Genomic DNA, 17,121 nt, shown 5'->3' with positions numbered 1-17,121 from the left:
AACTTACTGTCTTGCTTCCCAGCATAGAAAAAAGTCTAAAAGGTAGAATGAATTAGTCTCTCCAGACATTTAACTTCCAAGACAGAATGCCCTGTTCTTTCACCAATAAATTCAACTATGCAGTCATAAACAAACAGGTCTGACCTAGCCAGAAAGACTGTATAAGTACACTTATACAGATAATATTTTTGCCCCAGTGCAAATGAGATTTCCTCTTAATTACACAGCTCTAATTAGAAATCAAAAAGGAAGTAATTAGATTTTTTTTTTTAATTGATTCTGGTTTAGAGTGAGACATCAGAAACAAATGACAATATTTAACTATTAAACTTCATTTGGCCCCTATAAAGGATTGTTTATAAACAAAAGTGATTATGATTCATGCAAGGGTCCTTAAGAAACACGGCTAGGAAGTCGCCTCTGTAACATACTGCCTGATGTCATATTAAGAGAAAGGTTGAAAATAAAATACAGAAATACAGATTAGCTTAACAATGAATAGGTGCATTTCTTACCCTTTCAGTTAAAAAGCAACTTGAATTAATATGTCACCATAAACATACACTTACCACTTGCTTTTCTAGCATATTATTCTTATTTTCAAGGGCTTTTATGCGAGCACTTGCTTCATTCAGAGCTGCATCTAATTGGTCACACCTACTTATAAGATAGAGAATACAAAAATCTCTTAAGCTTTCAAATAATAAATCTACCTTTTATAGCTGCCTTTCCTTCCTCAAGCATCCCCTCCAATTTTGGTTCCCAGCCTGGGACTTCTTCCCATAGTCTACAGCTGTTGCAGCGAGCACCCAGCACCTCTGCACGGAAAGGCTGCGGTGCTCGGAGGGCAAGCAGCAAAGTGGGAACATTTGCTCAGAACCATCTGGAGTCTGTGCACAAGAGCTCCACGACCAGAAGCAGCTGAGAGGCACCAGAGTGGAGTTCCACTTGAGCTAATTGATGATGCTGTGTGATAATTAATGACTGAAAGCATACCACAAGCTTCTTGTAACTCAGTAAATGACTGCTCAGAAGTCACTTTTCATAGGTAGAACCCACTAGTGCTAGGAGAGAAGTACAAAAGAGTCCCAGCTACCCACACACGTTTTCAATTACACTGAACGCCATAAATTTTGTGAAGTATTTTAACTGTCTAAATTTTTAATATGTATTTTGACTGGCAGTAATGATATAAAATCACATAGAACTTCTACAGCAATCACCCAAGTGGCACCAAGTACACAGGTGAGGCACACAGCCTCCGGCAATAGTATCTGGCCAAAGAGCACTGACCGGTAAATTGGCTTTGTAAAGCTACCAATGAATTCAAGACTTTTCCTGTAACATCTGGAAAACATCTGGTAGCTTTGGTGTGAAAGATAAAGTAGGATGATGTTCACCAGCATGACAGGCAAATACTATCTTACAACACTGATACTTCCATTACAGGTTGCTTAGGACTACCTCAGCCTGTCAGCCAGCTGTTTTTAAACAAAACTCATCCTACCTTCAGCACAAAATCAGGTCAAACAAGACCTCTGATCCAAACATCCCACTTACCGCCTAACAATAATTTTAAACCAATCTTAAAAAGATACATTAGATAACGTAAAATGTGCGTCTAGTAGTAAAATATTAGTATCATAGATGCATGAAACATTCAGAATTGAGGAATGACAAACATTTCAAGATATTCTAAACAAGCATATGTAGTTTTTAAAGTAGAAATAATATCCTGTAACAGAGAAAGAAAAAGATGGATAAACAGTACCTGTCAGCAAGATTTTGATTGATTTTCTTCAAATCTTCAGAAGAAGCAGCTTTCTGGCTTGCCTCTAGCTGCTGTTTTAAGCTATGTATCTCAGCATCATAGTAAGCTCGTAGATCAGCTATGTGTCGAGCATGTTTTTCCCTCAAGTTCTGCCTAATCCTATATTCAAAATTAAGAACAAAAAAAAGTTTCCAGCTACCAACATGACCACGCACTGCCAGCTACACTGATTCAGACATAATGAACTCAGCACATAAATATCTCTTGCAGAGCTTTGTTACAGTCAAATTGAAGGAAAGAAAATTTGTCATCTAAAGCAGTGGTGTCAGACACCCAAGGCTGGCATGGAAGTATTCACATTAATAGCACGAAGCTTAACTCTTTCTCCCCTTTTCTACCCAGTAGAAAATATGCACAAGAAATGAAATGGGAAACTCACAAATTGAGCTGTCTTGAAACCATGGCCCTCTGCATGAGCCCTCACACATGGAATATATGCCACGTCTGCTTGTCGCTGTGCAAATCATGAGAGCTTCAACAGTGATTGGGGGATATTTATTTTTCCTAAGTACAGGAATTCTGTGCTTATCCTACCATTTGACTCTAAATTAAAAACCATACCTACCACAGAACTTTGAAATTCTCTACCTAAATCAACACCCTCATACAGCCTATGAAGTAAACATGTATTTTTATTTTAATGTATACACAGAAATAATAAAAAATATAACATGGAAAACTGTTTTGTGTTCCAGTTAAGGCTCTGATATTCATGGGGATCAAGGAAGACGGTACAAACACCGTGCTTTAGATTAACTAGTATGGTCTCAAAGACATTTATAAGAAGCGGAAAATGACCGTTCTATCTCCACGCCATTTCTACTTCAGGAAGAAGAGAAAGAAAGAAAAAAAAAAGCAATGCCCAGCTACATTCTAAGCTCACAGAATGTGCATGTTTTGTTCATGTCACCAGTACTGTTCTTTCATGAAGGGACTAACTCTACAACTTAAAAGAAAAAAAAAAAAGAAGAAAAAAAAACTCACTTTGACATTATAACAGGATCTTCAACAGATGTCACTGAAAGATTATATTCTGGTAAACTGTTGTCAGCACACTGAGTAATAGAAGATGGAGTTAGAGTTAATGTTTCTTCCTCCTCAGGGTTGAGTAAAATATCACTATTAGCATCGGTATACGCCATTGGAAAAGGACAGCTGGCCTTGTTTTCATTTGGAATTGTATGATTTTTCCAGAGGTCCAAATGCACAGCTCTGCTACCAGCAGGATATTTTGGAGAATCATCACACTGAGATGAATTGCTTGTCCGTGAAAAAGAGTCTGTATCACAATGACTTGAAAATCCAGGTTCTGCCATAGAGTCTGGAGAAAAAGGAGTAGTCTCTTCAGGAATATTGAAAAAGCAATGTCCTGGATTCTGCTGACCGGGTTTCATATGCAGGGTTGGGTCCAACGTCAAGATCTAGGAAATATGTTACAATACTAAAAAAAATTGTTTTAACTTTTGGTCATGTAAACGGAATTAATCTGAATACATTAGTCATCTATATAATGTATTGCAGGAATTATAATGAATATTACTACAATTATTTGATATTTACAAGCAAGTGCAAAGATGAAGAAATCTGCAGCTCAGAAGATGATACATATACCTAATGCTTGCAACTTGTGTTTCTGAGTTTCTGGCAGGAATAAAAGATATATCCAGCATCTGTAGCTGTCCAGAAAATTTCAGTCATATATATAAAAGAATTAGGATGCTTGCTTGCAGGCTAAAGCAATAACATTGTACAGTTACTAAAATCACTTTGTGGATTACATAAACAAGACAGACACATAATAGTCACTCTGTAGCCTTATACATTATGTGCACAAGGAAAAACTAAAGGCTATATCCTGGAAATGGGTACAAAAACAGATTTGATAAAGAATATTCCCACAACCCATGCCTATTCACTGTCTGAGGTGGAAGGAAATTGTCTTGTAGGAAGTAGAAAGAAAACCCTGCTTCTGCAACTGCAGTCCCATGTGCATTTCTGCAGCTTCAGCAGATTCACCCCTGCATCACCTTCAAGGGTGTGCTGCAAAGGTGCTCGTTTACCCAGAGTGTTCCCAGGGGTTCTTTTCAGCTGGATCCCCTCCCAGTCTGGTTCATCGCAGCTGCAAAAATTGCTGTTCCAGCATGGCACTGGAGGTGGCAGCAGGTGCCAATTAACATGAAAGCAGCCTGTAAAAACTATCATACCTTCAAACTGAGATGTGGAACAAAGATAACGTTACCTCTGGTGGGTGACTTGACTGGGAAGAAGGCATAAAATTCATGTCTGGCAGCTGCTTGTTTTCTCTCTGTCTTTTATGATAAATATCCTTCAATGACGATAGCTTCATTTCATCAGCAGAAGATGACTTAAACAGGCAAAATTGCTACATTAGTCTTTCTGAACACAATCCTTCATCCCCAGTTAAATAACTTTTTTTTTGGCCAATGAAACAGTTCAGAAAAAAAAAGGCTCTATTCAACGCACCCAATTTAAAGAACTGTCGTTAATGAGGCAAATACACCTTTAATATACTAGTTAGTCTCTTCTTGTCTCTTACACCATTTCTTTTAGATGACAGAAGAAGGTCAGTAAATTCCAAGTGGAGGTAGCCAGGGTAAATGAATAATGAAGGAGACAGTGAGCTAACAAAAGGAGGCTTCACGGAAAACTCTTCTGAAGGGCTGATTCTTTCCATTTGTAGAAAAGGAGAAAGATGACAAATATAACACATCTTTTAGAACATGCACAAAGTTTACCTGATCTGGTGATACTTTTGTGGAGAAAACATCAGTGAACTCACTTCTGAGGTTCTCTGGTAAAGAGTGATACATGTCCTGTTCATCTAGTTTCCAGTACGAAAGTCCTAATGAAAAGAATCATTGGAGAAAAAAGGTTACAAATTTCAATCTCACAGCTATGGAGCTGGAATCCCCAAAACCATTAGAAAGATGTTACTCTGCCAGCTAACAAGAGTAGTGTATTAATTATTAGCATCTATTGCTTAGGGATTTTACTGAAGTATTTGTTAGCAGAAGTTACAAAAATCTCAACGCAAAACATAAGCAACATACATAATCAGTATTATATCACACAGCATCACTAATTAAAGGTGCAAATTAGTGAAAATATATACTCTTGGGTGTTTGAGGTCATATCCTCATTTACTATTAACTGCCACATTTCTAACAATGCCAGTATAGCTCTTAAAGCTTATACTGCCAAAGGAATAATTCTAGACAGCCACTCAAGGTTACAAACTCTTCAGTTTGGTGCTCAACAGCACACCATAACATGCAAAGAGACAGCCTACCGGGACCCACCTACTGTGGCATGGCACAAGAGGAACATTTAAACAATCTTTATCCCACTTCAGTTTCTTATATGTGTGGTTGTGTAGAAGCAATATACATCATTTGCAGGGCTACATCTCCGTATCCCTGTTTGTTACTGAAGTGGATTCACCATGTTACGATCAAAATACATAAACTAGTTGTTTGGCCTTGACAAAAAATAAATAAATAAATAAAACACCCAATAAAACTGTAACAACAAAACCACACAAAGCTCCCCCGAAAAGAACAGAAGCAAAACCTCACTAAAACAAAAAACAACCCCCTTCGCACAGACGCACCCCAACATAAAAAAAAAAAATTAATCCCCACATTACACACCGCATGATTTTGTTCTTGTTTATTCACAGAACTACTGAATCATTCCTTTGACTTACAGGAATTCTGCTTCTATTACCATGCACTCCTGTGATTACTAAACCATCAGTGGTGCTAATATTTTAAAAGGTCATTTCATCCCCTACCATGATTTTAACAGTAATTACATTGTGAAACAGTTTTAAATACAAAGCTCAGCCTTGAAGCACTGAGAAATTTGAAGAAAAATAAAATTGCCCAAAGTCCTGCATCTGCCAGCAGTGATGCACAGGAGCCACCATCAGTTTGAAACAAGACTAAGAGCAGCAGAATTATACTGTATCAAAAATTAACAGCTTTTCTGTGCTTATACCCTCCGTACCTCCCCAGAAGTATTGGAGGTATGTTCTAGTAAGTTCTAAAAACAGCAATCAACAGAAAAGGAAATTTAAGGAGAAGATATTAACAATACCTGAAGCTTCGGACACTAAGGAATTTGGGCTTTCAGTTGGTTGATTGAGGTAAAAAGTGTAAGGTGGCAAAACAGCGTCAGTAGAGTTTGTCTAAAATTAAAAAGAGAACACAAACTTATAACAAAAACTGCAAGGCAAGAAAAAAAAATTGAGAGTCTAATTTTAAAAAACTGTATGTAAATGCTGTTAGCCTTTTCACACAAACGGATTAAAGTTAGTTATGGTGATCCGAACCTATACAATTTACATTCAGGGCAATCAAAGCCAGAAGGGAAACCAAGATAAGCCATATAATTAAATGATACTGGTAGTTTCTAATTCATGTGCCAGTCCACTTATGGAGCATTTTTTAGATGAGGTATTATAAAAATACACATTTTGGACCGTCATCTAAACTTTCCTGCTCCTTAAAAGGTGCGAGTATATAGAGGGATGATGACTTACCGATAGTGTTACTCCTTCCTCATCCTAAGACTGGAATTTCTTATATTCAGCTGTTATGCCTCCACCTACCACAGATCAGGAGGTAACATTGTCTACCATCTCAGACAGACAAGATACTACATACCCCCGTGTAAGATACTACACATCCTCCTTCTCTTCACTCCAAACTTCCTCCTTCCCTTCACTCCAAACTTTCTAGACAACCCCTCAGCTAAAAAAAAATGGAGTTTAGAACTAAAACACAACTTTTTGAATTATGTAGGGTATTAACTCAAGGCTATTCTGTCCCTTTTAATGTTTTTCTCTAGGTATTCTCCTTTGTCTAAGGAGGAAGAAAGGAAAGTGAAGGGGCAACAACTGAATTCTTACAAAGGAACCCAAAGACAGATTTTTTCTTTCAAAATCTGTGTTTCTGACACTAATTTCCACTAGCCAATCATGCTTCCACTGACAATAGAAGACTAGAGAGAGAGCAAATCCAAACTGCTATGATTACCGTTTCTGGATCACCCTCAAAGTGACCACAGGAAAGAAAACTGACCCTGCCTTGTATCAAGTGATTCCTATTTTCTAGCTCTCCTATTCTCTTGTAGGTGGAGCCTTTCAGAGTTTCAGGAATTATTTCCTTTAAAATAGCATAGAGACACTTGTGACAATTAATATACTCAAAGTAATTCTAAAAATTCACAGTTACATGTATGATGAATACTCATACAATCATGTTGCATACCGTCCTTTTGGGTTGGAAATGTTTTATGTGGTTAAACTTCCCAAAATAATCAGATTTGTGAACATACAGAAGGAAATATTGAATTGTGGGGATGGGGAGGAGGAAAGGGACACACACACACAAAAAAAAAAATCTTCTCAAAAGAAGCATTTTGAGCCTATTCTGTAATCACGGCAATAGGCGTTACCACAAATAGTTCTAAAAATACAAAATTTCTCTTGAACTTTTATTGTGTGGGTTATTTGTTTTTTAGTAACCAGTGCTGCAGCTGCATTTGGAGTAGTTCAAATTAGCCAAACCATGATCATATACAAGCATAAAATTTAGTATTCTTACATAAACAATACAAGAAAGAAAAAAACTTGTTTGGATTTTAGCCTAAGAGTTTGCTAAAAACACACACAAAAACACTATTAGTCCTGAACCAAGTGGCTAATGCCTCAATATGCAAAAAGTGGAGCAGCTTGCATTAAATTCCGTATACCTAAAAGAGACATCACCAGCTGAAGTGGAAGACCAACATCTGTAAAACAAAGATGCTTTAAAAAATGATGGGACGCAGTAAGTTACCATGACCTGATGATTTAGTTGAGAATGTGACTGTTATCTCTACAAGGAAAGAACGCGTGCCACTGAGGCAAGCTAAGACAAAAAAAACTAGGCAAGGAATAAAACAAGCCAAAAGAGCAGTATGTGTAGCTATGGAACGATCCAAGCAGTAAACTCTGCCCACGTGAACTTTAGACGTGTCAATGGAAAAACCACTACTCAAATGCTCAAAGTATGAAAGCAAACACTGAATCAAACACTGAATCAAACACTGAAACTTACTATAACTCTAAAAAATAGGAGTGACGAGAATAAAATTTAAAAAATAAAACTAAACTTACATTCTCCAATGGTAATTTCTTTGCTTGCTCATTTCCTTGCATAGAGGTTACTTGTACTTCTTCTGCATTTATTCTTTTGGGTTGGTTTTGTTTCAACTTCTGTGCCCATGATGTTAAAGACTTACTAGATGATAAGAAACACACACATACACCATAAATACATATTCCCCTTTTCAATGGAGAAACAATTCCTACAGAAATTAACTTCAATAGAAAGGAGGAAGAGAACAAGCACATCAATGGCGTTATGATCTACCTTGTACGTTGAGATAACACATCTCCAAAAGCAATCCTCTAAAGAAAGCTGGTTCTGTGTTTCCTAGCATACTAGCAAGATGCAAGTTCATTTTCACGATTCTCCATTTTTCCAACAGACAGAATGTTTTTATCTCTGCAAAATACTATCACGGATTCACAGGCAACATGCTGCCCATGTGAGCTCTGATATTGGTCATGGCTGTATGAAGCCACTGCCTTTAGTCTAGCCTGACAGGGAGAGTGACAAATTCTGTGCGACTAGAGCAGAGTTTGGTCAGTTATTATGGCTTCCAGATGAGCCAAAGTAGCTAAAAAAAAAAAAAAAAGTTTACTAGATCCACGCACCTACTGGACACAGCAAAATAACAACAAAAATTAACTAAAAAGAAAATAACAACAAGAATAGAAACAGTCACACATTTGGCTGTTGTCTGATACAATTTATGACTGTAATACATGCATATAAGCTGGCAAAAAAAGGCTGAGTATCATAGCTAAATGTGTCATATAAAATTGGTAATCAGCATCTACAAGAGATAAAACACTGCAGAAGTAAATATGCACCACACAGAAACGTCAGACTAAAGAAACACATTTATCTACCAAGTACCTTAGGTTTTGGGGGGATTTTCACGTGTTTACTTTAGTTTTTTTAGTTCTTACCGTCAAGAAGTTCCATTCAATTCCTATGTGTTTCTAATTACCAAAAGGCATTTACGGAGTGGGGACTGTATAATAAAGTTTACCACTTACCTGTTTTTTTTCCCACATTGCGCTTCATTTACCTCACGTTCACATTCAACAGGAAAACCTAAAATATCATTCCTTCCTGATGAGCAGTTTTCCTCTATTTTTTTTGGTAAAAGTTCTCTTGTATTTTGAACACTGGCTACAGCTGCATTGCTCTGCAATACTGCTGCATCACCCTGTCCTTGACAAGTTTTCTCCGTGCAGTCTGTGCACTTGATAACGTCATCAGATTTGCTAGCGTTCAGTTCAGAGGCAGAAAGGGTGCCATACCCACTGTTCATCGAAGCATCATTTGCAAAACATTCCTGATACAGATCAGATGCATTTGGCTGAGTTTCTGATTCATTAGATCTAAGCTGATTGACAATGCATTCATTTTCTTCAGAGACTTCAGATTGCATCCCCATTTGACTTCCTATTGACGAAAAAGTGTCTGTAACCTTCACAGGCAAACTTCTGCTCTTGCCAACACCCCAATTGCTGATCTGCAGTTTCACTAACTGCCTTATTTCATCCTGAATCAGCTAAAGAATAAAAACAAAAGGTAAAATTCCCATGAGATCATGCTACAAGTCATATTTATATCTTGATCCATCTTCAATTCACGTTATTAGTGAGGGACTTAGTGTACTTCTTTCAAACAATTCCAATTTTTCAATGTGTCCACATCTCATGCATAAAAGTAGATATATGCATACTGTGCATAACAGTAAAAGGTGAACGGTAACAACTCTGTATCCAAGCAGTGAATTACAGGTCTCAGTAGTCATTTAATTATGTAAAAAAACATGCATGCGTGTATTGGCTACATGCCTTCAGAACTACAGTTACCTATCAGCCACCTAAAGAAATACCAGTTATCCAGGCATATCATTAGAAGTGGACAAAGTCCTTGGCTAAATTTAAGCCTAAAAGACTTCATAATTTGGATTTACATATTTAAAGATTGTAAGGATGCTTTAATGGAAGAATAAACCATTACTCTGTTACACGAATAGGAATAATGTACCTCTGTAAGATTATTCACATAAAACGTGGCTTCAAAATATCTGATTTAAGTAATGCATTATTGGGTAGTTCATTTAATAAAAAGATTTACGTTTTGATTTATTGGTTTTTGGTATCTGATAGAGCGGAGCAAATCTATAACAAGGTCACCTGAAGAGACTTAACAGGTTGTTTAGTCTGCAATGCCTGCAAAGAATTATTTCATATGTATATAAACTCATCCACTATACTAAATTGTTTAGTAGTGTGCTAGTATACTGAAATAACTAATTTTTCTGTCAAGAGCTATGAAAAGACTTCATGCTAGTGCCCACGGCTGTGCCCTTTGGCCAGGGAGCTGCACTTCCACAGAGCAGTACTGCAGTTACTGAACTCTCTGTGGGCGCACAGCTCCTATTACACATTACAAGACCAGAGTATATGGTAGCTTTCAAGAACACATTTCAAACCAATTTCTCCCTGGAAAAAGAAAAACTCAACTTTCAATAATTTTAAGAACATGAAACTCTAGTACTGCTTTATTCACAGAGCTACAGTACATTACTCACATACGAATAGCAGGTGCAAAGCACAAATTGATCAAAACTCATCTGTTCTTTCAAAATAAGAAATTTTTTAAAAAGGCTTAATTCTAAAGGAACCTACATGTAATGCTAGTCAGAATCAAGCCTTGTATGTTCTACAAACTTGCAAAACAATTAACAACTGAATTTCAGGTCACTCTTTCTATTAAAAAAAAAACAGGGATGATGTTTCTGCAATAACAAAGTTTTTGGTGATTTGAATCATGACCAAAGCAGTAATTTAGGATTTAATTCTGTGACTCAACTCTGTTGAAGAAGGTAGGGAAGGGAGAATAAAAGGGAAGAAACAGAGTTGTGGGGGAAAAAAACTGATCAGATTCCCTGCTGGCGTTTAATCTTTGTCAATAGTACTTTGCAGGAAAGGTGAAAGACTATTATTCTAATTAAACAGTACTTCTACTTCTCCTTGCGTAGTCACAAATAGTTTCAAGAGAAGGAAAGACCTAGGAAAATGAAATTTAAGAAATTTGTATAGAGTTTTGGGATTATAGGTAGGTTTCTTATGTTTTTAAATTTTCTTCAGTAAATCCTGATTTTAGGATGATACACAGTTGGTGACAGGATGTCATTAGCACACTTGTATTTTACTGTACAATTTGCACCAGCTGAGGGCTGACCCCAGCGTAATTCCAAAATGAACTCAAGGTCTTTTAACTCATATTTTGGTATGACGATATATTTTCATAAGTTGGTCTTGAAACACAGCATAGAGCAAGTCTTATCTCAGAGCCACGTCAATGCTAAAGCAGCATCTTGCTTTTCTACCCCCAAATAGTAGGTTATTAAATTGGGGTTTTATATTTATTATTATTAGAACACGTTGAATCCCCTGTGTTTTAGAAAATTCACTAGCCTACCAGTTTAAGTTTGGAATAGTTCCATCTGGTTTACCTAATGCATTCATACAACTGAAAATATGTTACAGCCATTGATTTTTACATTTAGTGAGGCAGTTCATGCAGTTAGTTAAGTCCCTGCTGATATCACGAACTAAACTCTTCCAGAGGTAGCCTTTCCTATTAATAAAGACAAAAAAACAGCAAAGGCAACACAATGGATTAGTCAAGACTACCATTAGCAACAAGTGAATCAAACCACTACAGTAAGAGGAAAAGAAATACGAGGATAAGGAAACACTGGTGGGACAAAAGCAACAAGATGGGAGAGAAAAGAAAGAAAGGTGGAGGGGGAGAAACAGGAGATAGGATAAAAGGACAGTACCTCTTGTTAATTCAGTTCAGGAACTGTTGGTTACTACTAGTGTAGAGGGCATCAGGAAAGGGAAGGGAAAAACAGCAACCAAAATGATGAAGACATTAGGTATTACATAGTTAGAGAATACTGTCTTTTATACATACATATACATTTCTTCTGGTTTAATGGATAAATACACTTCAGCAAAAATGTGAATCTTCGTGTGAGCCATCTTTCTTCCTTAGAAAGGAGACTGTTTAACCAAAGGGTGAAAGAGGTGTTCAGCTATTACAGTGAACGTCTTCCTGTGCTATGTACTGACTAGGGAATGACAAGTCGCGCAACATTTTCTGATGAAAAGAAAACTGCATTGTTTCAATATTAGAAATGATACAGTCTAACAGATAACATAAAACAGCTTGTCCAATAATTGGACAAAGTCCAATTATCACGCAGGCATTCTGAGCCAACCTTTTTGACAATAAACACCTGAAAACAAATAATCCAAGAATCTTCACTTCTGAAATGGTTCCTACCAGTTACTTGTTTAATTAGCCAAGGTTATCTCAAATATGCACCCTATAAATTGCCAGTCCAGTCCCAGTAACCGACTGCCTGAATTGTCAGGCCCAGTACATTTACAGGAATGGAAGGGAGGGAAAAAAAAAAAGAAAAAGAGTTCCCAACACTGTAGTGTGCTGTTTTGCATGGCAGTTGGGAAAGGAAGAAAGAAAAAGAAACATTTAACCTAACCCACCCACATGAACAAATCATTACTCACTTGGATTTGATGGTGGAACTGTTCTTGCTGGGCAACTATTTGTTCCTGGCATTGCTTCTCTACCAGTCTCAATAACTGCAGCCACCTTGTCTATTAAATCACAAAGTAAAATAATTAAGGCATAGTCATATTGAATCTCTTACCTTTTACTCTAGTTACATAATGGCTTTGCAATCTTATACTTAGGCGTTGACATAATACAAATTTTTCATAACATCCCTCTGGTTGTGCACCCCACAATACATGCAGACCCCTGTCACATCAATCACAGCAAACAATTCACTATAGACATATTCACTGGAGAAAAAAAAAAAAAGAAAAAAAAAAGACCCCTCTACACAAAAAGATAGTATGTCCCTACAATTAAGCTTGGCTTTTAAAAAAATGAACAAGGGAAGTGAGTTATTCTATTTAAAAAAAAAAAAGAAAAAAAAGAATAACTTAAAAGAAAACACAGCTGGCAGAAAAATACAGTTGAAGTTTGGAAACGCAGGTTCCAGTTCAATAAGATCCAGGCAATCTTAAAATTGATAATTAAGTATCCTCACATCCAGTGAACCACTTGCTCCAATACAGAAAATCTTCTTTTCGACAATTCAGCCAAAGAAAAAGATGCATAACTGTTTAGTGAAAACTGAAATATAATAAATAAATATATAGGGTTCCTAACGTGTGGTATTCTCTGAATTTTTATAACTAGTTTTATGCTAATGTTTATGGAGCCTGGTATTTGATGCCTAGGACACAGGACATAAAACACGTGCCTAAATGCAGATATCTACAATCTTTTCTTGGAGCTGTTAAAGAGCACCAAATTAAGCATCTGTCAGAAGACATTTTATTGGAGAGCAGCCAGAAAGCTCAAAAATTCTGCAAGAACCAGCCCATGGTGTGGAAACTTGATGTTCCCTACAGAGACTAAAAATAATGATAAAATATAATTTTTTTTTAAAAAAGGAAAATAGGGATTGTGAGAATCAGCTCATTGCACCAAGATAATGGTTTTTGTGTTGTTTTAAATCTGAAAACAAACTAATAATCTACGCCTCTTTACAAACAGAATAAATAAATGATGCAACTGAAACAGATTCTTTTTTAGAAGAAGAAAAAACAACTACTTTCTAGGATCTCTTCAGACTTCATCTTGAAGTGCTGCAGTTTTAGAGGTTTAAAATTTTCAGTTTAAAAATTTGCAGTCTCTATCTTAACACTGAAAAAAACATTCACGCCAGTATCGTAATTGTAGAACACTCATACATAAAAAGCGAAGATGAAATCGCAACAAAATCCATCCACATGATTAGTTCACAGCACTGTAAAAGCATTTGTCCCATCACAAAGAACAAAGATGTATTTAATCTCTTACTGCTAAACTGTACTATCACTAGATCCGTCTTATACAATGCAAAGCTGATACAATATTATTTTTTTCTTCTTTTATATAAACATGAATATCAAATACCTCACAGTTCTTCACAATTTCTGAGTCAGCATTTCCAACGTTCTGGATATCTCGCACGAAGGAGGAAAGCAGCTCAATGGAACCAGGTATTAATGGGGACCTGCTACTCCCTGAGTAACCAGAAACCCCATTGGGATTGGACGAGGGACTTCTGGCGAAACATGAGGAAAAACATTTGAATTATTTATTGTGCCACCTGTCCAACATAGTGGCCAAAATAATATACCACAGACCCTATACAATCATAAAAGAATTATATGCTTAATTTACATTGTGACCCTAATCATGCTGAAAAAAGCGACTTCCATAAGAACGAGGTTATTTTTCAAGAAAGTGTCACAGAATCTACAGTGTTATCTTACATACCATTTAAATACAGAAGCTTTCCAAGACAGACAGCATAAGCAGCACAAATGTTATTGCTCACTAGTACAAATGTCAATAAAGACAGCTTTTCATCAAATCTATATGCTTCTTCATAGACTCTAAGGTTCTAAGTTTACAGATAGAAGCTTCTGAGAAACAAGTTACAAAATTCAAGACTACTGCCTCATTTTGAGAAGCTGTACATGCAGTAAGCGACTTGTAATTCTTACCTCAGCAAGTCAATGAAGAAGAACTTCTCCTAATCTGACACTTGGGCCATTAGTCCATATTTGCCCTTCTTATTCATTGAATATAGCTTAGACATTGAAAAGAAAAACAATCCCCTCCCCATTCTAAGTTGCACAAGGCAACAGAAGTTATAAAGTTTAAGGAAGATTTTAACACTTCTTTCATTAAGGCTTCTCATTAAACATTTTACCTGCAATTGTAAAGAAAACTAAAATACATTAGAGTATTACATATTACTTCACCTTGGTAACAACGTTATATCAAGCATACTACCTATGAAAAACAAAAATAACAGAAGCATTTGTTAGTAATTCCTTCAACATATCATTTACCTGTTACAATTCAAATTGCAAACAGAGCTGTGGGTATTTCTTACATCAGAGTCCACAGAAGCTGAAGGGACTTCTTGCACAGCATTCACCAAGTCACGGTTTTCCATATCTTATGTCCCAGCATGAAGTGACCCTGCAAACATAAAGAATGAAGTATCACCCTCCTATTTCAAAAAGCCATTGGACTTTGTTGTTTGAAGAAACAGAATTTGATTAAAGCAGCAATTTTTTCAGCCGAACCACCCCAGGAAACGGTGGCATTCCAAACCCAACCTCTCCTCCTGCCCTGCGCTATGCCTGCAAATAGCTGCTAGTTGGTCAGCATTGTACTTGCCGCGGCTCCTCTAACTCAAACAGAAATCCCCATCACACGTTGAGGCTGGGACATAAGGGGGTCTCTGAATCCCAGTACTGCAAAGTTGTGGGGTTTATTTGTTTAAAATCTGGGACTCCGCAGTCCATTTCTGAGACTTGTGTGAAGCACAATTAAAGAACGGGCCTATTGTCACTGCATTTACATCTGCAGAAGGGGGCTCTGTGCCTGCACTGCACCGAACACACTCCTCAGAAACAAAATCAAGAGCTGAGCTAGGCTGCAGCTGACCGGTTCTACCACACAGTTACGTGAACACTTGTTTTATTATTACTGCAGAATGTTGATTCAAAAATGCATTAGAACTGGTTTGAGATAATTCACTTCATTGTAAATTGGTAAAAAAGAAAAGAAGTCAAACAGGAATCACAGTTGAAAACACCACAAATAAAACACGTGCACACAAAACACTTGAGCGATGGACTTACAGCACTCAAAGCAGCAGTTTACAAGAACGGCAGCATAAAAACATGCTTCCAGTATCTGTACTTCCATCGAGAAAAAGGCTTTGAAACACGTTGGTTATTCAATTTTCCTACAGTGCTTATTTCAGCATCTTCTATGCCCTAGCGAATTCACCCTAAGCTCTACCACTGCAGAAAAACCTTATGATCATCTTGCAGATGGAGAACAAAAAGAGGCATTAAGAAATAAATGTCACCCTGGCGGTCTGTGACAACACCAGGAATAAATCCTCGTTGCCTCACGGCAGCCTAGTGCCTCCAAAGTGTGACCATTCCTCACAGGGCTCACAAGGACACGCAGGTTTAAACTTTAATTATTTTTAAGTATCCAGAGCCGTATCTCACAGAGAGTTTTGAAATATAAAAACTCATTTCTACACGAATTAAATTGATGGACAACCGCTGCCTCCTCCCTGTTTCCCTGGAGCCAGGGGCTTTAGCACGTTCTCCAGGTGGCTTCTCCAGCGGTTTCCCTTGGGTATGGCCGAAAAGGGGCAAACTGGAAGGAAGTTACCCAGAGACACACACCCCTCTGACAGAGATTTTGGAGATAAAGCGGGGGGGGGCGGGGGGGGAAAAGCTTTATTATTTTTATAACGGCGCAGAGTCCCGAAGAACTGAAGGTTATGAGGCGGCAGAGGCACCCCGAGAGCAGCTGGGCGCCAAGGGGGGGAGCTCTGGCAGCCACCGGCGTCGCCCGGGGCCGAGATCCCCCCTCAGGGCTCCGCAGCCCCCTCAGACCCCCGGCACCCCCTCAGGGTCCCCTCACGATCGCGGCGCCCCCTCACGTTCCCGCCCTTCGCCCCCGGCCCCGCGCGCAGCCGCAGCCCCTCAGCGCCCCCTTACCGCGCCTCGACCCCGCCCCTCCTCGCGCCATAGCCCCGCCCCCGCCGCGCTCCCATTGGCCGCCCGCGCCCTCGCGCTCCTGTTGACAGCGCCGCGGCTCGCGATTGGCCGGCGGAGCTGCCGCTCAGCTAGGAAAAAGGGGCGGGGCGCCGCGGGCGGCCTGGCGGCGCTGGGGGCTGCGGCCCCGCCGGGTGCCCCCGGGGCTGGGCCGGGCCCTTACCCGCATGGCCGGCGGCGGCCTCCCTCGGCGGCCGTTAAGCGACAGCCAGGCTTGGCCCCGCCCCGTCGCCGCCGATTGGCGGTCGCTGTTCGAACGCGGGAGGGGCGGAGGGAGCGCCCGCCGGGGTTCCGCTCGCTGATTGGCTAGCTTGGCCGGCCGCCAGGCCGCGCCTCCCTCCGCGATTGGCTCGGCGGAGAAGGACGCGCGCCGCTGCGAGGG

The 17,121-nt window shown here is 38.8% G+C and overlaps 1 protein-coding gene across 3 annotated transcripts in view; it reads right to left on the bottom strand.

Annotated features, from left to right (window-relative positions):
• MPHOSPH9 (M-phase phosphoprotein 9) overlaps positions 1–17,039 on the bottom strand; it is a 28,272-nt gene extending 11,233 nt beyond the window's left edge. The window contains exons 1-13 of one of the 3 annotated variants that reach the window (XM_040577185.1): positions 16,903–17,039; positions 15,000–15,132; positions 14,053–14,203; positions 12,591–12,680; positions 9,027–9,547; positions 8,016–8,139; positions 6,892–7,020; positions 5,951–6,041; positions 4,588–4,694; positions 4,071–4,196; positions 2,816–3,252; positions 1,772–1,930; positions 570–657 (exon numbers count right to left, since the gene is read on the bottom strand). In XM_040577185.1, the coding sequence (XP_040433119.1) occupies positions 570–657; positions 1,772–1,930; positions 2,816–3,252; positions 4,071–4,196; positions 4,588–4,694; positions 5,951–6,041; positions 6,892–7,020; positions 8,016–8,139; positions 9,027–9,547; positions 12,591–12,680; positions 14,053–14,203; positions 15,000–15,106 (2,130 nt within the window). In that variant the 5' untranslated portion in view covers positions 15,107–15,132; positions 16,903–17,039. Of the gene's footprint in view, positions 1–569; positions 658–1,771; positions 1,931–2,815; positions 3,253–4,070; positions 4,197–4,587; positions 4,695–5,950; positions 6,042–6,891; positions 7,021–8,015; positions 8,140–9,026; positions 9,548–12,590; positions 12,681–14,052; positions 14,204–14,999; positions 15,133–15,800; positions 16,589–16,902 lie in introns of those variants that run through there. The other 2 variants (XM_040577186.1, XM_040577187.1) reach the window with 2 other exon arrangements.
• Between the last annotated feature and the right edge of the window lie 82 nt (positions 17,040–17,121).

Source organism: Cygnus olor, chromosome 17 (genome assembly GCF_009769625.2).
Source record: "Cygnus olor isolate bCygOlo1 chromosome 17, bCygOlo1.pri.v2, whole genome shotgun sequence".
NCBI lineage: Eukaryota > Metazoa > Chordata > Aves > Anseriformes > Anatidae > Cygnus > Cygnus olor.
The sequence above is the reverse complement of the archived record's forward strand: the minus strand, read 5'-3'. Positions and strand labels throughout refer to the sequence as shown.